General features: G+C 31.8%; 1 protein-coding gene across 1 annotated transcript; it reads left to right on the top strand.

Moving 5' to 3' along the window:
* The first annotated feature begins 9,089 nt into the window (after nt 1–9,089).
* LOC145313391 (orphan steroid hormone receptor 2-like) lies at nt 9,090–15,753 on the top strand. Its single transcript, XM_080152756.1, has 13 exons — nt 9,090–9,318; nt 10,589–10,715; nt 10,883–10,935; nt 11,095–11,168; nt 11,462–11,531; nt 11,638–11,819; nt 12,042–12,143; nt 12,638–12,730; nt 13,234–13,326; nt 13,867–13,975; nt 14,120–14,296; nt 14,626–14,694; nt 15,093–15,753. The coding sequence occupies exons 1-13, from the start codon at nt 9,219–9,221 to the stop codon at nt 15,095–15,097; spliced, it is 1,254 nt and encodes a 417-aa protein (XP_080008882.1). The 5' UTR covers nt 9,090–9,218; the 3' UTR covers nt 15,098–15,753.
* The last annotated feature ends 520 nt before the right edge of the window (nt 15,754–16,273 follow it).

Consider the following 16,273-nt stretch of genomic DNA (forward strand, 5'->3'; position numbering starts at 1 on the left):
TCGTAATTTGTTTAGTTTAATGTTTTTTTTTTATGAAACAGCTCTATATTTTATTTATTCCGGATATTTGTCCATATTTTTTTAGCTTCGCTACTTATAGTTGTTGTCATCCTTGTTTATTTCTCTAACTCAGCATTCCTATTACTTTTGATTTCCACCCTTTACATGATTACCCCTTTGCTGTTTATTCGTTACTTTGGGGCATACTTAGTTACTTAGGCAGGTAGCGGTTGCACATATACATATACTGCCTTACAAAGCACTTTTAGTCTTGCACACACCACGCCTAAATCAATTCCAGATTATAAGATGATTCAAAAAGTCTTAAACACAAAATAGGTTAAAATGTTTCTGATGTGTAATCTTTTAAAATATTTCATTTGTAAATTTGATGTATCTTAATTATTAAGGAGGGGTGTGAACACTCCCTCGGTTACTCTAAAACTGCGTGTGTTTTGGTATCAACCAACATTTTAGTTTAGCTGTAGTAGTTTAGTTCGCAAGCTCCTGTACAGTACAGCTTTATAGTTATATGTGTATCTATCTATATTTATATTACACATATGTATAAGATGTGAGGGGAAAGGGGAGTGGGTGAAGAAAGTGACTTGCCAGATTTATAATCCAAGATTTGGCGGATTTTATTAGTAACTAGAGCTGGTCTTTGCGCATTTATGTAAGGTTGGAGTGCGTGTAATTGTACTTGGGGTGGGGCGGGTGTAGGACACTTGTAGAGCAGTGTCATGACCTAGATCGGGTCATTTATTTGACACCTCTTGCACCCAATAGTGGTTAAATTACTCTTCTTAGAATATGTATAGAAAGGAAATAGTGAGGTGTTTATTAGGTTGATCTTTGTGACATTTCCCTTTTATTATCTACAATATAAAACTGCTGTGGTGTGTGTGTTTAATGTTTTTTTAACACAAGGCCAGGGTTTGTATACCTAGTTATAAATACATTTCAATGATTTTTTTAATGAATTTAATATTTTTTGCTTTATTTGGCACAAGTTATAACAAGATGCTTTTCAGAAATATTTTGCAACTTTTGTTTATTTTCTTTAAATGTTCTCTTTTGATAATGGATTTATAACTTCTTGGATCTAACAAAGTAAAACATGTAGCTGGCTAGGATAACAATCCAAACCCTTTGTCCCACCCCCTTCACTTAATATATGAACGAACTGACCAATAAGTAATGTCAATGTTAGCAGCCTAACGTGATGACAATATTTCTCCTGTCATAATATCCACACATATTCTGCATACCTATCCATTTCTTTAATGGCCCATAACCACACAAGACTTGTAGAGATTCTTCGCTACCTACCAAAAAAGTAAATATTTTCTGTCATTGCCCATTGTTGAAAAGTAATGTCATGCTTTCAAGGAAATTAAGAATAATTTTATGCTTTGAGTTCACTTTTCAATCTAAAATTGATTTGCTTTCAATATTGATCTGTATTTTTCTCTTAAATAGTCCATTCAATACATTAATGCGAATATTTGTTTGTGCTATTGAGAATCATAGTTACTTAAAATAACTTTAATATTTTTGTTTCTTTACGAGAAAAAAATTTTCTACAAGAAATAATCTAAAATCAGTTAATATATCTCACTACTATAATACTCAATAATTTCCTTATATACTTGGTTTTAAGACCTACTTTATTTTTAAGTAAGAAATAAAAGTTATCTTGTTATTGCAGTGCTTTTTATAGTAAGAATAATTCTTGTATTCCAAAATTTTGGATAGTATTATGTTTTTTAAAATATTTAAGTTACAAACATTTATGTTTTTAATTTTGTTTGCGTGGTTAATCAATTTTTCAAGCCATATATGTAAGCCAAGTTATTTGCCTGGTTTTTGTTATGTTCACCAGCCTATCCCGACCTTACAATAACCTTCCCTTTTCCCTCCCTTCTTGGCTTTACCCCCTTACCAACCACCCCAACTCCTTACCCCTTGCTGTGTGTGCACATACCTAAGATTTTAAGCGCGCAATTTAACCCCTTCACCTTCCTTTCTGAGGCCACAACAATCATGTTTTTTTAATATGCCGATACTTTGCTCATGTTCTCAATAATAAACGGGTTTGTTAATCCTTATTTTTCAAACTATTTTATTTTCTAAAAATTCCCTTATAGGCACTATTTAATTAGGTTGTTTTAGACCCATTAACAGTGAAACTTTTCTAAATTGTGTATTCAATTTTAAACACCAAACCAACTTTGAACTAAACTTGCCTAATGTTTACAAATTAAATCAATAATTCAAAGAAAATGGCATTCTTATTTTTATGTACCTTTTGATAATACCAACTTAAAGTTGACTTTCAAGGTTTAATATTTTTTTCATGGATTTTTAGTGAAGTTTACTAGCGTCTATAAGCTCTGTATTAAAGCGAGATGAAGGGGTTAGAAAAATAGACTAAAACCATCCCAAGACTTAAATTGTAAAAATCCTGGACCTATTTAACGCTTCCTTAGAATGGGAATCTCAATCGGTACTTTTGTTAGCTAGATCTGTATGGAAAACAACAATAAACTTTTTGTACTTGCAAAACCATTAAACATTCTCTTAAATAAGAGATCATATTTTACTTAATGCATAAAGAACTAGGCAATTACAATAGAGATATTGATGTATTGTTGTTTTGTTCAAATTGAAATACGAAAGTTGAGAGGCCTGGGAAATATTTTTTCAAGCAAATAATAATACTTGTTGCTTCACCTTACCACACAGAGAGCGGTCATACCAGTCCGCCATATTCAAGCAGGGATCTAAAGGGATAAGACAATAGGCGATTAATTGATATGTATCCCTAATGATGATACAAAAAATCATTCTTTTGTAGATTACACTTAGCGGTTGAAATGTTTGGACACTAAACTTTATGAACAAACCAATCAAATTTGTTAATCAAACGAATAAGAAAGTGTAATTATAAAACTTTGGAGACTTGTATAATAAACAGCCCATTATCGCCCCCCCCCCCCCTCTCCCTGATATTCAAGAGTTTTATTTTGGTGGTACAAATATTGTTGTTATAATTATTTAGTTTAAATATTTCCATATGGAGGTACCACCCTGATTGGTATTCAAAGAATTCTTTATATTTTTTACATAATTAACATATTTCTTGTAAAAATATAACTTTTAAATTCAGATTACTTTTTGACCAATTTAAAAATGCTGACTTTTTAACGAATTTGTTATGATTACCTATATGATTTTATAGTTTTGAGTAGAAATAGTGGAAATATTAGGTAAAAGATAATAGAATAGAATATAGAATAGAATTTATTAAATTTACAACAAGTAGTTTTAACAAGAGCGGAAATTATAAGCATCGAAGTACAGAAATGCAGTCTCTGTAGGCCATAAGATCACGTTTCCCTTATTGCCGTACGGACAGACAGAAAAAGACAAATTATAGAGCAGCTTTGTTAAAAGAAACTTCTTTAAATCAAATTATTTTGTGGGATTTTTAACGTGGCTTTTTTATATACCTTATAACTTAAAACAATGCTAATATTAAAGGTAATACATGCATATTGATTTAAATTCACCATCAATATAATAAGATTAAGGTAGATGGTTGTTGTTAATATGATAGTGTTTATTGGAATGTTTACGAGTTGTTTGTGTTTTTGTTGAAGAAAATCTTCTATATCTTAGCTTGGGGGCTGATTTAATTATATTATTCCAAGTCATAATGTTGTAAACAAAGTCCAGCGGTCAATCAACCCAGTACAAATCTTAACATTTCGGTTAAATTGTTTCTTACTGTATAAATTTAAACTGTTTTTCAGTGAATTTGTACAAGAAGAGAAATTTTGGGCAAAATAGGTTTTCAAAGGATTATTTAACACATTTAAGACAAAAAATGTTTTTTTTACAACTTTCCTATATTTTCTATTGTGTTATAATGTTCAAAGTTGCCTTTATAAATGTATCCTAATACATAAAGTAATAAGCTTATTTGTCTGTAGCAAATGATCTCACTAACCGCCCAACCGACATAGTTCTCCTTTACAGTGAAGCTTCTTACAGGTCCTGAGATGGTTTTAGGCTGTTTCATTTGTATAAATAAGTCTGGGTATGGGTTTAGGCTATTTTTCTTTAATTCCATATCCCTTCGAATATAGAGCCCCTAGTTGCTAGGGGCGTAGCCGCTAGTATATATATGTTGATATAATTAAAGCATTTAAAAATATATAGAGCAGCAATTTCATGGCGCGCATTTAGGGTCAACACACTCTTATCTAGAACAGAAGGGAATACACAATAAAGGGAGTGGGTTGGCAAAGGGAAAAAAGGGGGATAATATATGGTTCATATCAAGGAAAAGATTAGAGAGCTTGATAAAGAGAAAAGGATTAGGGACTTGGGAAAGGAAAAGGGGGTGGGGGCGTTGTTATTGTTACTTATCAAGAAGGAAGTAAACAGGGGTATAATTGGTAGGGGAAGGGGGGGAAAGCGGGAATTTCTGTTCTCACACTCCCCATTCCCGGGTTAGCTTATATGAACGGAAGAATGGCTACGCGGGTCAATACACTGCATATGTGTGCAATTATATGTATGTGGCAAGGGAGGGGGAGGGATTAAAAAAAGGGTTGCGTTGTTGTGGGTTATTAAGAAAGGGGGGGGGGGCGGTCAGCTTTGATCGATACCATGCATGTGTGTGTTTTGCTTAGGGCTTGGATTTATATGGTTTCAGTACAGTTCATACAAATCTTTTGAGAGTGAAACACATCCACCAAGAATCTCTTTACTCTTACATTAACGTTACAAATTTTGGTTGTTTAATGTAAAGATAAAAATACCGTCCTAAAAATTATTTATTGTGCAGATTATTATAAATTGCAATAGAGCATATTTTAAGCATAAAAAGGCAGGAAGTACAAGATAGATATTGTGGTATTTTTGCATAATTGAATAGTGGTAGAATTTTCATACAGCGCATGGTTATGGCAATTTCTTGGGGCATGATTCAACATTGTGCAGCTTATGAGGGCATAATTTTCAAAATTTAATCAAAAAACCATAAAAAAATCCAATTTAGACCATTTGCTCAAAATGTATTAAACTAGCTAAGTTATAGTTGTACTATGGTGTCACGTTAAGGCCCCAATTATTGAAAAGCTTCGCTATAAAAAAAAACTCTCTTAAGATTCAATTTAGCATTACTTTTATTATTTTATTCGCTCAAATGTTTTGCTTAATTTAGAAGTTGTTAAAACAGGTTGCCCTTCCCTGGTGACCTAACATGACTTGCAAATTTTTATAATAATCATTTCTTAACCAATGTCTCAGCGTGCTAGCATTGCATCTTATAGGCGTATTGTTATATTACCCAAGAATTTTTAGTTTTCTTGTGGCGTGCCTGCTCTATATAGTTTATAATTAGTTATTTGATTGAAGAATGATTTTTTAGACAGTTGGTATGGTGAAAATAATTCGACCTCTAGAAAAGTATGTTTTTTTTTGAAGTTATTGATATTATTTTAAAGTTCATAATCATTCTTTATATGTTTTAGAGAGAGGTAATGGTAAATTTAAAACAATTTCAGGCCGTAGTTATTACTTTTCGTGATGTCTTACAATAAGAAAAATACTTTCTAAATGATGACCTTTCCTACTACATGCACGATTTCACAAATTATATTAGTCATTGCAAATATAAAACAAGGATGACATCAACCATAAGTAGCGAAGCAAGGGACCGATTGAGTTATAGAGTAGATGCTGCTTCATCAGCAGGATCGTCACACTATAAATCAGCCGTCTATCTAAAATGGCAGATGAGTAAATCAAATATTTTCTTCAGCTTTATAATGCCTTTCAGAGCATTACCAACAGACCGACTCTCATGAAATTTAAACCATTAACTTTATTTAAGCTGAGCAATCAACGTTTTTTCTATACCATTTTTGCACTTTTTCCCTGATTGCTATGCTTCTTTGGGACAGAATTATCCTTGTTTTTCTTTTTAAATGGAACCCTCTAATAAGTTATATTTATAAGAATGTAATGCTGTAATGAGTTTGTGTAAACTGTTTATAATTTCTATCTCCTTAGTCATGCTATAGTTGTATAAAAAATAATGGGCTCGGCAGCCGACCGAAAGCCTGTAATAATCTGCAAGAAAATCAATGTCTATAGCTTTGTAAAAATCATTTGGATTTCTAAACTTTTTTCAAACAAGTCAATTCGCACGCTTTATTATACAAGCACCTTAAAGTTTTAATGAGCAGTTCATGCAAGGCTGCCGAGCCATGGTAGAAATGTTGTTTAACGTAATTAAGTTAACATTCAATAAATTTCCTAATATGAAAATTTTTCAAACAGTAATTTTTTAAAGAACTTGAACAGTTTTTAATTAGCGGCTTATGCAGGGCTGCCGAGCCCTGGAAGAAATGTTGTATAACGTAATTAAGTTAACATTCAAGTCATCTTTGCAACTAAAAATTTCCTTTAGGTCCTATTTCTTAGAAGTATTATGTAGACAAAATTAAATTGTTCCACAGACAAAATCTTTACACCTCTAGGCGACTAAGGACCTTTGCCCTGTCTTCATTCCCTTAGTAAGATAAAATAATTAGGATGTCTGTGTGTGTGTTTGTTTGCTTTGTGGTTGAGTTATATATTTAGGGAAGCATTTAGGTAGTCAATGACATATCTAAGGCGAAACCATTTTTTAATTTGGTTTAGATTTTTGTAACGATACACACTTGCAAGATATTATAGTTTACCTGTATTGCAAATTTTGTCTGTTATCACTAAAAAAATTCTGTAAAAGTATATTTATGTTTGTTGTAATATAATCTACTAGCGGTTGCGCCCCTAACATCTAAGGTCTATTTTCAAGGGAGTAAAAATGCTTAAATCTAAATTTTAGAAATAGCGTAAAACCACCCCGGGACTTATCCCCTAAAAGAGATAACTTAGTTTTGTTGTTATCGAAATCTTGACAACAAAAAAAACCATAGGATTTATTTTATGCATATGAGAAGCTAGGCCTAACCACATACAGATATATCCTATCATACATGATGCTGATAAATGAATCTTTTTGCAAACCCGATATTTCCATATAATTTATAACCCCCCAATGCACAGAGAATGCAATCATTAAACTGGGTTGAAGGATATTGGGAGCTAGAGGAGAGAAGGTTTTATTTTTAAGAATTGCGCATTTTTCACAAAAATATAACAAGAATGGATTTAATGCAAGGGTTGGCAGCTTAGGGTGGCTGTGGCTGAGGGACGGATGATGCTTCAGAGCCTTGGTTCCATAACATGATGTAGGTGGATGTGTGTTAGATCTCTTTAACGGCTCTAACTGTAGGTCCACTGGTTTAATTTCAAAGGAAGGGTAAATAGTCATATATGATCAAAGCCACTGAATGTAAGGGGTGTAGTATCAATTTAGTTCAATCTTCATATAATGATAAAATATGATCAAAATACTAAAATTGTAATTGACATAGGTATAGTGTAGTTTTGCTGCTTATACTTGAGCAAAAAATAAGATGTTATCATGGGATGAAAAAAAGCTACTTTCCCTTTCTTCTCATATGATTGTGGCTTTGTTCTGAGTCGTGAAGGTGTATTGTGTATTGTGAATGGGTGGGAATAATTAAAAACAGCTAAACCATGAAGTATTTCCTCTAAAAAGATTTCTAGTCGGTTTATAATAGACCTATTGTTTTAGAACTTCTAGCTAATTATTCAAATTTTGTGTTTTGTCTATAATATAAGATACTAACAGTTATTTTATTCGTTAGCACAAAAACTTAGGGTACTTTTATTAGATTTTAATTGTTTTGTTCCAAACTTTTTAACTATTATTTTAGTCTACAGAAGGGGTAATTTGGTTTATCACCATTTGGGTTTGTCTTATATATGAAGATTCCTGGTTAATAGTTACGAAAAATTGACTGCAACTTCCTTTTTTATTGGTGGATTTTCAGTTAAAATCTAAATGTACTGTATTATAATTCACTGTTCTTTATGTATCATAAAATTTGTAATGGTTAACATTTCTTTATTTTATTGCATTTATTTTGTTTATTGTTATGTCTATTTTATAAATCTATTTTATTATGTCGCTAAGTCGTTAACCTACTACAAATAATTTTGAGGTCGGACTTCATGGTTCAAGGCATGTTTAAACTCTGATCTTTCACATTTTATTTCCATAAATACAGTAATTTTATTGACTTCTACTCTCATAAGGATAACTATTGATTGATATAGGAAATAAATGAATTTTTAAATGGTTTTACTTCTTGTGTATTTTTCCAAATAAAAGTATTTTTAGTGTCATCTTATTTCATGAATTCGTCTGTAAAGGGTTAACCTGGTAGGTTCACCGACCTATTAATTGGGGTCATATGTGTATAAATTGTATCTAACTGTGAGTGTGTGCGTGTATGTTCGTCTGTATGTGTGTAAAATTGGATCAATAAATAATATAAATATTTCACATATCCTCTCATGTACTTATACTATTTTGCCTTCCCCTTTATTATAGCATGAAAAGCAGGTGTCATTGTTTAAAAGAGGAAGAGAGAGTGAGAGGAAAGGGAAGTACTTGACCCGACACGGCTGTCCCGGTCAGTCCAGGACTAAAAGGCCTTAGCGCCGTACCGTACCGTTGTTTCATATCCTTTGTTCATTTACCCATGTCCGGTTTAGTTGTAGTGTTATAGAAAAGCATGTGTATGATCCTATGTTAAGGCTTCTAATCAGCTGCTTGTAATTATGAATAAAAACAAAATATAATTAGCTTTACAGTGAAACATATTGTTCTAAATAGACCTATCCTTTATTATAAAGTTATAATATATTTATCCCCCAACTGCCCTCTTGGAGTAAAGCCCTTCATGGCTATGAGCGAATCCATAAGATATGTAAGGTAATAAGGGTTTTTGTCTGATGTAAAAGCTCTCATTTACAGCTATTGGACAGATTGTTTTCAAATTTCTAGTAGGTTTACTTCGTCCTTTGATCTTTTAGGCTTTATAGTTTATACTATAGAATTAAGTGTATTAGTAACTTTGGATTATGTTTAATCATTTCTTTAAATATATTTTTAATTTCAGAAATAATGCACCCCTAAGCTCTTCGTTCAAATAATTTAAGAACTTGTAAATATTATCAAACATTTATTAAAATCTTAACCAGTGACCAAAGAAAGCTAAAAAATGGAAGTTGAACAGGAAGGAGGAAATATCCTAGTGCTCGCGCCCGGTCAGACTGGCCTGGGATGCGAGATCTGTGTTGTCTGCGGGGACAGAGCTTCAGGTGAAAATAATATGATTTTGGAATAAGGCTTGTTATAAGAATATAAAAATAAATGTTAAAAGTGATGTTTTAACAAGAAAAAGTCATATTGAAACCGAATAAGAAATTTCGGTAGTTTCCCTTAAAGTGTCCATTTGAGCACAGAAACTCTACCATGTCTTATTTTGAGTAAAATGAAAATAAGGGGAGGGGCGGGTTCTTGTGATAAATGATACTCTAGTTTATTTTAGGTTAGGTTGTATTGATTAAAGGGTAGCCCCGCAGTGGTTGAGGTTTTTTTGTAATAGCTTTGCACTTTTGGGGAGAAAAAAAATCTTATACAATTGCAATGGTTGCCTTTGCAGTTACACTACTAATAGCTAAATGAAAGATAAGGCGTAGTTGGAGAAAGTATACATACAATGCAATGGAAAGGTTGTATAATAAAGATGCTTAAAATACCTTACCTTTTAAAGTATAAGTTTATTATATTACTTTATTTATATTACTAGAGTCCAATTTGATAACCCAATTTATTATTTTTATTTTTTTGAGCGGGGGGATAACCCCCCCCCCCCCTTCATTTTTTATTTTAGTTTAAAAAAATTTAGGGGGGGTAATTTTTTTTCTAGGAGCGATTTCTCTTGGGAGGGTGGTGGTAATCTCCCCCACAATAGTTAAAATCCTTCCCGGGACCTATGAGAAGCTACCCTGTTAAGGAAAACCCGTTCGGTGCAGTGGTTAGCCAGATCCTTCGTTACAATCAAACAAATAGACAGATAGACATCGTTCTACTTTATATTATATATACCACTAGCGGCTACGCTCCCTAGAGGCCTCTAGGGGCACTTGAGGAGGAGAGAGTCGAATTCAACTTCTTATTTTAGATTTTAAAAGAAAAAGTTAAAAAAAATTTGGGGGGGGGAGAAAAAAAAATTTTTTTGGGGGGGGGTGCCCCCCCACCTCATTTTAAATTTTAGTTTAAAAAAATATTTTTTTTAGGGGGGGGGGGATTTTTCATTTTTTGTGGGGGGCTGGGGGTGTCCCACCCTCCAAGAAAATAGTTATAAACCTTCCCGGGACCTGTGAGAAGCTACCCTGTTAAGGAGAACCCGATCGGTTCAGCGGTTAGCGAGATCCTTCGGTACAAACAAACACACAAACACACAGACACACAAACACACATCCTGTTACTTTATTATAAGGATTATCCTAAGGATTATCTATTTTTCTGTAGGCAATTTACAGTTGATCCATTCTAGTATAATATTTTCATTTTTTGATTTTTCAGGACGTCACTATGGCGTGGTATCTTGTGAGGGGTGCAAAGGTTTCTTCAAGAGGTCCATGAGGAAAGACCAGGGCTACAAGTGCAGGATGAACAATGACTGCAATGTCAACAAATACTATAGAAACAGGTATTGTTCTTAAATCATTAAATGGTTAAGAAAAACAAATAAAACATCCTCCTAATATTTTCTAAGTACATAGGACATACTTATTGATATTATTATTAATTTGAGATAAATCTTCCATTCTCTTTATTCTATATTTTCATTGTTTTGTATTAACATGAAAAATTTAGATGTCAATATTGTCGCCTACAGAAGTGCCTAGCTATGGGAATGAGATCCGACAGTAAGTACTATGTTTTCTTTGAGACTTTTAAAACATATTTGATAATTATTATTTATTTATGAATTAAAATAATTTTTATGACTTATCACTTACCTCTTCTATATCAATTCTTTGTTTGTTTTACTATTAATAGAACATTGATTTTCATTATTTTTTTAGACATCGTTCCATCCCGTCAGATTGCCAACCTGACTGGAGCCAAGGCAACTGCCATTCTTCAACAACAAGATGAGGTATAATTTAATAAAATAAAAAAATTATGACTTATATGTCACCTATTTACATACTGACCTTTTTTTAAGCAAAGTGGCTTATTGTTTTCTATTCTATATCTCTCCTAGTTTACTTTTTAGAACTCTTTCTATTATTTTCTCTAATAATTTTACCAATTTAAAACAACTCTCTGACTTTATTTTACTTTTTTATTTTCTCATTAAACCTTATAAATGCGAAACAAGATCATAAGAGACAGAAAACAACACTAGGTACAAAAATACTAATATTAACACAATGCTATTCTTTTTAGAATCTGAATATTGGAAATAGAAAGAGTCCTCTATCAAACATGAACTCCAGAAGTAATGACCAGGACGCAGGTATAATCATTTTTAAACTAAATTCCGTCGAAAATCAAGAAATTCAACACTAATATCTAGATAAGCAACTTAAAAGTTCTAAATTAACTAGGATATATCATTTTAGACCAAAATCAGAACCTGGAAGACATTACAAGACTGCTGGACGACTCCAACCAGGGTTACGACAAGGCCGCGGTCAACGAGGCGGTCACAGCCATGACCGAGGCCCTGCTGGGCTTCGCAGAGGATGAATCTGAGCCCATGAGAGATGTTCCTGACAAAATTATTACAAAAACCACATTTGAGGTAAGTTTATTTTTGTCTTAAATATTATAATGTTGTAAAAATGTGGAATTTTTTGTCGCCATTTTTACCATTAGAGGACCTTTTATATTCGTACTTTTCAAATAAAGCATGTGATAAATGAATTATTAATTAGCTTTATGAATTTGGCTTTTCGTTTTTAAGCTTTGTTTGCATTTTATCTTAGCCTTGTATTTTACTAAAATTATTCTTGTTTTAATTTAGGTTGGTTTAACAGACAAACCTGACATTTTCAACGTATATTTCATCTGTGAAGTTGCCTCCAGAATTCTATTTGAATCTGTCAGATGGATCAGATCTATTGATGTAAGTTATATAATTGGATTTAATATTAGGTATTAAATGAGCAAAATATTTTATTTTTACATTCTTTTCAAAATTTCAAGATGTCACGAATTTGGATTAAATTTTTAGTTATCTTAGATTGCAGATATAATATCCTAATACTTATTTTGAAATTTTGGAAATATTTCCGTATGATTATAAAAATTTAAGTATTAATTTTAATTTTCACAATTTATGTAGAATTGATAATATTTGACTTAGGCTCCGGTTTCTAAGTTTGAATTTCCATATATTTTATGTAATAAAAGAAGGAGAAATTATAAGAAATAATAGCAGTATTATAGGGAGCAAGTATGGAAAAAATATTTACTTCCGTTGGAATTTCTTTACCAGAGTCTAAGAAGCTAATTATCAAACTTTAATATTTCAAAATGAATGTAGAAGATACATTAAGAGGTCGTTGGAAAAAATTCTACAATCATTTTTTTTTGCCTTAAAATGATCTTTTTGTTCAGACTTTTGAGCAGCTACTTGACACCACCAAAATCAAGCTTTTAACCAAATCCTGGCCAGATCTTTTTGTTCTTGGGCTAGCACAAGCTAAAGAGGTAGGTGAATTATATTTTTAGTAGCACAGCTAATCTATAATTATGGTATGTCCGTCACATATATGTTTATAAGTATTGATTAGTTGTTTGTTGGTCTTGTTTTATAAAAATGTAAATAACTTAATGAATTTATTTTGACTTGGATGTTCACCAGATTTTAATGTTTATTTTAATGCAGCGGGCTTAAATAACGATACCCCCATCCACCCCATTTACCCCATTCCCTTCCTTTCTACTGGATTAACAAACTGAACAATAAATGAGTTCCATTTTAGCAACCTAAATTGACGACAATTTCCCTTTTAAATGGTAAGTAAATCATGGACATAATATTTTCTTGCTAAATACCTAAAGTCCTCATATTTATTTAATTGCCTTTCCTCATTCTTTACTTAACCTTGGAAAAATTGTTATGAAAAATGAAAATCTAATAACAAGAAATCTACTAATTTATTTGCAAACCTATAAATCTATTAACTAATGGATCTATTTATATTTTGTAGGAAGTATCCTTGAGTAAGATATTTGAGTGTATCTGTGCACAGTTTGAGAAAATATCCACCTTGGAAAGGGTTGCAGTATCCAGAGTAAAACAGGTAACATAATATTTATTTTTTCCAGTGAATGCTTAAATTTTCAACTAGGGTTGGGCCGGATATCTGGCCAACACCGGATATCCGGCCGGTTAACCATTAGAAATCAGCCGAGTATCCGGTATCAGGATAGTTTTAATATCCGGTATCTGGGTGGATATTAAAAATGGCTGGATTTCCTGCCATTTATATCCAGCTCAACCCTATTATCAACCAGATTTCGTATTCATTGTAATAGTAACAGTATGGGGTATGCTTTTAAACTTTTCAATACACATTGACACATTCAAGTCTTGAATAAAAGGTTGTTCAATCAAGGGGTTTGTTTGTAATTCATGAAGCATCAATTGAAAATGAACATCTTGTCGCTGGCATAAATGTATAAGCTAAAGTCAACCCTCCAAGGCAATTTTTAAGTAAACATTATCAATAATCTTCGACAATACATTTTTTAAATCTTTCATCAGATTGGTCCAAAATTAATAAGATATAAAACATCCATTCATGTTTTAATTTCTGTAATAATGATCACTTTATGTCTAGGTGACATCCACCCTGAGTAAAATCAAAGAGTACGTACAAGCCCTGGAGAAGTTGAACCTGGATGATACAGAGTTTGCTTTACTGAAAGCAATTGCTGTTTTTGGATCAGGTACTTAAACTTTACATGTCGTACTTGTAACTTTTTCTGCATTTAAAGACATTTGACTACAGTTTCACAGTTTTTTTCTAACTATTATCCCATTTCTTCAATTTTATTAAATATATATCTGATTTTTAATGTATTTATTTTCAGACCAACTGACCGCAAATAGCGACTACCTGAACCTTGTGACCGACAAGTTGGTATCGCAGCTGCGCGCACACACACCAGACGATGAAAACCGGTTTTCAAAGTTGTTACTCCGTCTGTCACCTCTGCGATCTGTCGTGCCAGATGTTATCGAAGAGATTTTCTTTACCGGGCTTATTGGTAAGTTATTAATGAAATGGTCTAGTTTTAATAACAAAATAACTCTTATCCTCTAATGTGTCATAGCCCTTGACTGAATGAATTATCGCTAACCTCATTAGAGTATAACTGCATAATCAGCCAAATGAGTAACTGAAATTTTGACTTATTCATTTTTAATTTATATAAACCATGGAAGATACTGGTCCAAATTTATAGTACTTTTTTGGGAAGATTCTTGGGGTGGTTTTGGGCTATTTTAATTTCCTTTCCTGCTTTTCCATATAAACTTGTTTTTATGATATTTGACCTAAAACTTTAAGAAATAGTTTAATATTTTTAATTTCTAGGTAATGTACAAATAGACACTGTCCTTCCTCATATTTTGGCCATGGACATTCAAGAATATTCACTAAAAGGTAACCATTGCTTTTATCAAATGATAAAAATACGTTGAAAAATGTAAATCACGCGTTGAAAAATGGTTCTTTAAATTGCGCTCAAATTGCACATAAGAAATAAAAGAAATTTGTGCAGAAAAAAAGATTTAAAGTAAAACCAGTTTTGTGTTTTCATTTTAATATCCATAGAAAATTGTCTGTAGTACGATGCTTTACATGATTTTTCAGTATGGCATAGTACCAGTTCTAATCCAGCGGATATTAATTGGTTTCTATTCCATTCTGGAAAATAATTTAAATATAAAAGAAACTTTCTTTTTTAACTGATGGCCTACATGTTTTTCATTCTGCCATATCTCTTTATCCCTAAAAAATCTGCAAGATTACTATGATTTAATGTTATTTCTCAATTTCAGGGTAGCTAAATGTTCCAGTTATTGAAATACTTAAAACCAACCAGTTTAAACAAATACAACAGTCGAGCTACAAAATTATTTAACCTAAATCTTTCACCCAGTTTATAAGACAAGTCAAATAGAAAACTTTTAATAGCATTTCTCGTACAGCATTTAGTTTAAAGAGAAGCATTTTTGTGTTTTAATATTATCGTGAAATTATTTTATGTAAATAGTTAATGTAAGAAATGATTTATATGTACCATATTGTGATTACCTCCTTTTTATGACCAGTTTTTGTTATGTATAGTCAGACATTGAGCATTCCAGTTTCAATTTAAAGCAGTTTTTAATAGTCAAAATAATATTATTAATTATATTATGCATTTTTTTAATTGTTGCATTTATTTTCTGCATGTCTTATTGATCATAATGTAAATTTCTTCATACATTATTACATATATTTACTTATATTTTTGTTTTCTTGGGTATTAACTAATTATTATTGTTTTTAAAAATACAGCAAAGATTTTTTTTGTAATTTCAATAATCTAACCAATAATTTTTTGAAAGCTACAAAATATTACTAAACCTTAATTCTTTTCTTTGCATTTTTATACTATTAATATTACTGATGTTAATTTAATTTTTTTCTAAAGATTTAATAAAGTTTTGTTTATTTGATGCTTTGTTTTTTTTTTACTTTTGACTATTAATATGGAAGGGACGGTTATATCCAAAGCAGATCCTTTGAAACACTAATAAAGAAGAGTACTATACCTTGTACACTATAGCGCCAGGGATCTAAAGGGATAAGACAATGGCAGATAAATTGATGTACACCCTCAATGATGATCAAAAAAATACCCCTTCTTGTGACTAAAATTATTTGTTGAAACGTTTGAACACTAAACTTAATGCATGAAACAATCAATAAAATTTACTCAAGTCCCCAAAAATGTTAATACATCGAATACGAAAACCTGGGTATAGTGATATCGCCTCTTAAGGGGTGTTTCGTCGTATTTGCACAGAAGCGTTTGATACGTATTTTAGGCAGGGAGTAAGGAAGAGGACAATGGATCGAATTTTATAGGTCCCATGTAGGCCTTTGTCTAGTCAAAAGAGGTTATCACCAATCACCCATAGAAAAAATGCACACCCTCCTTAATCAAAAGACTTTAAATTTTATCGACATCTAA

Source organism: Acartia tonsa, chromosome 3, assembly GCF_053477335.1.
Source record: "Acartia tonsa isolate MP-2025a chromosome 3, ASM5347733v1, whole genome shotgun sequence".
NCBI lineage: Eukaryota > Metazoa > Arthropoda > Copepoda > Calanoida > Acartiidae > Acartia > Acartia tonsa.

Coding starts and splice junctions, on each gene's coding strand:
- LOC145313391 (XM_080152756.1), top strand. CDS start 9,219: ATGGAAGTTGAACAGGAAGGAGGAAATATCCTAGTGCTCGCGCCCGGT. Junction 10,716..10,882: donor AACAAATACTATAGAAACAG/GTATTGTTCTTA, acceptor TGAAAAATTTAG/ATGTCAATATTGTCGCCTAC. Junction 14,297..14,625: donor TTTCTTTACCGGGCTTATTG/GTAAGTTATTAA, acceptor TTTAATTTCTAG/GTAATGTACAAATAGACACT.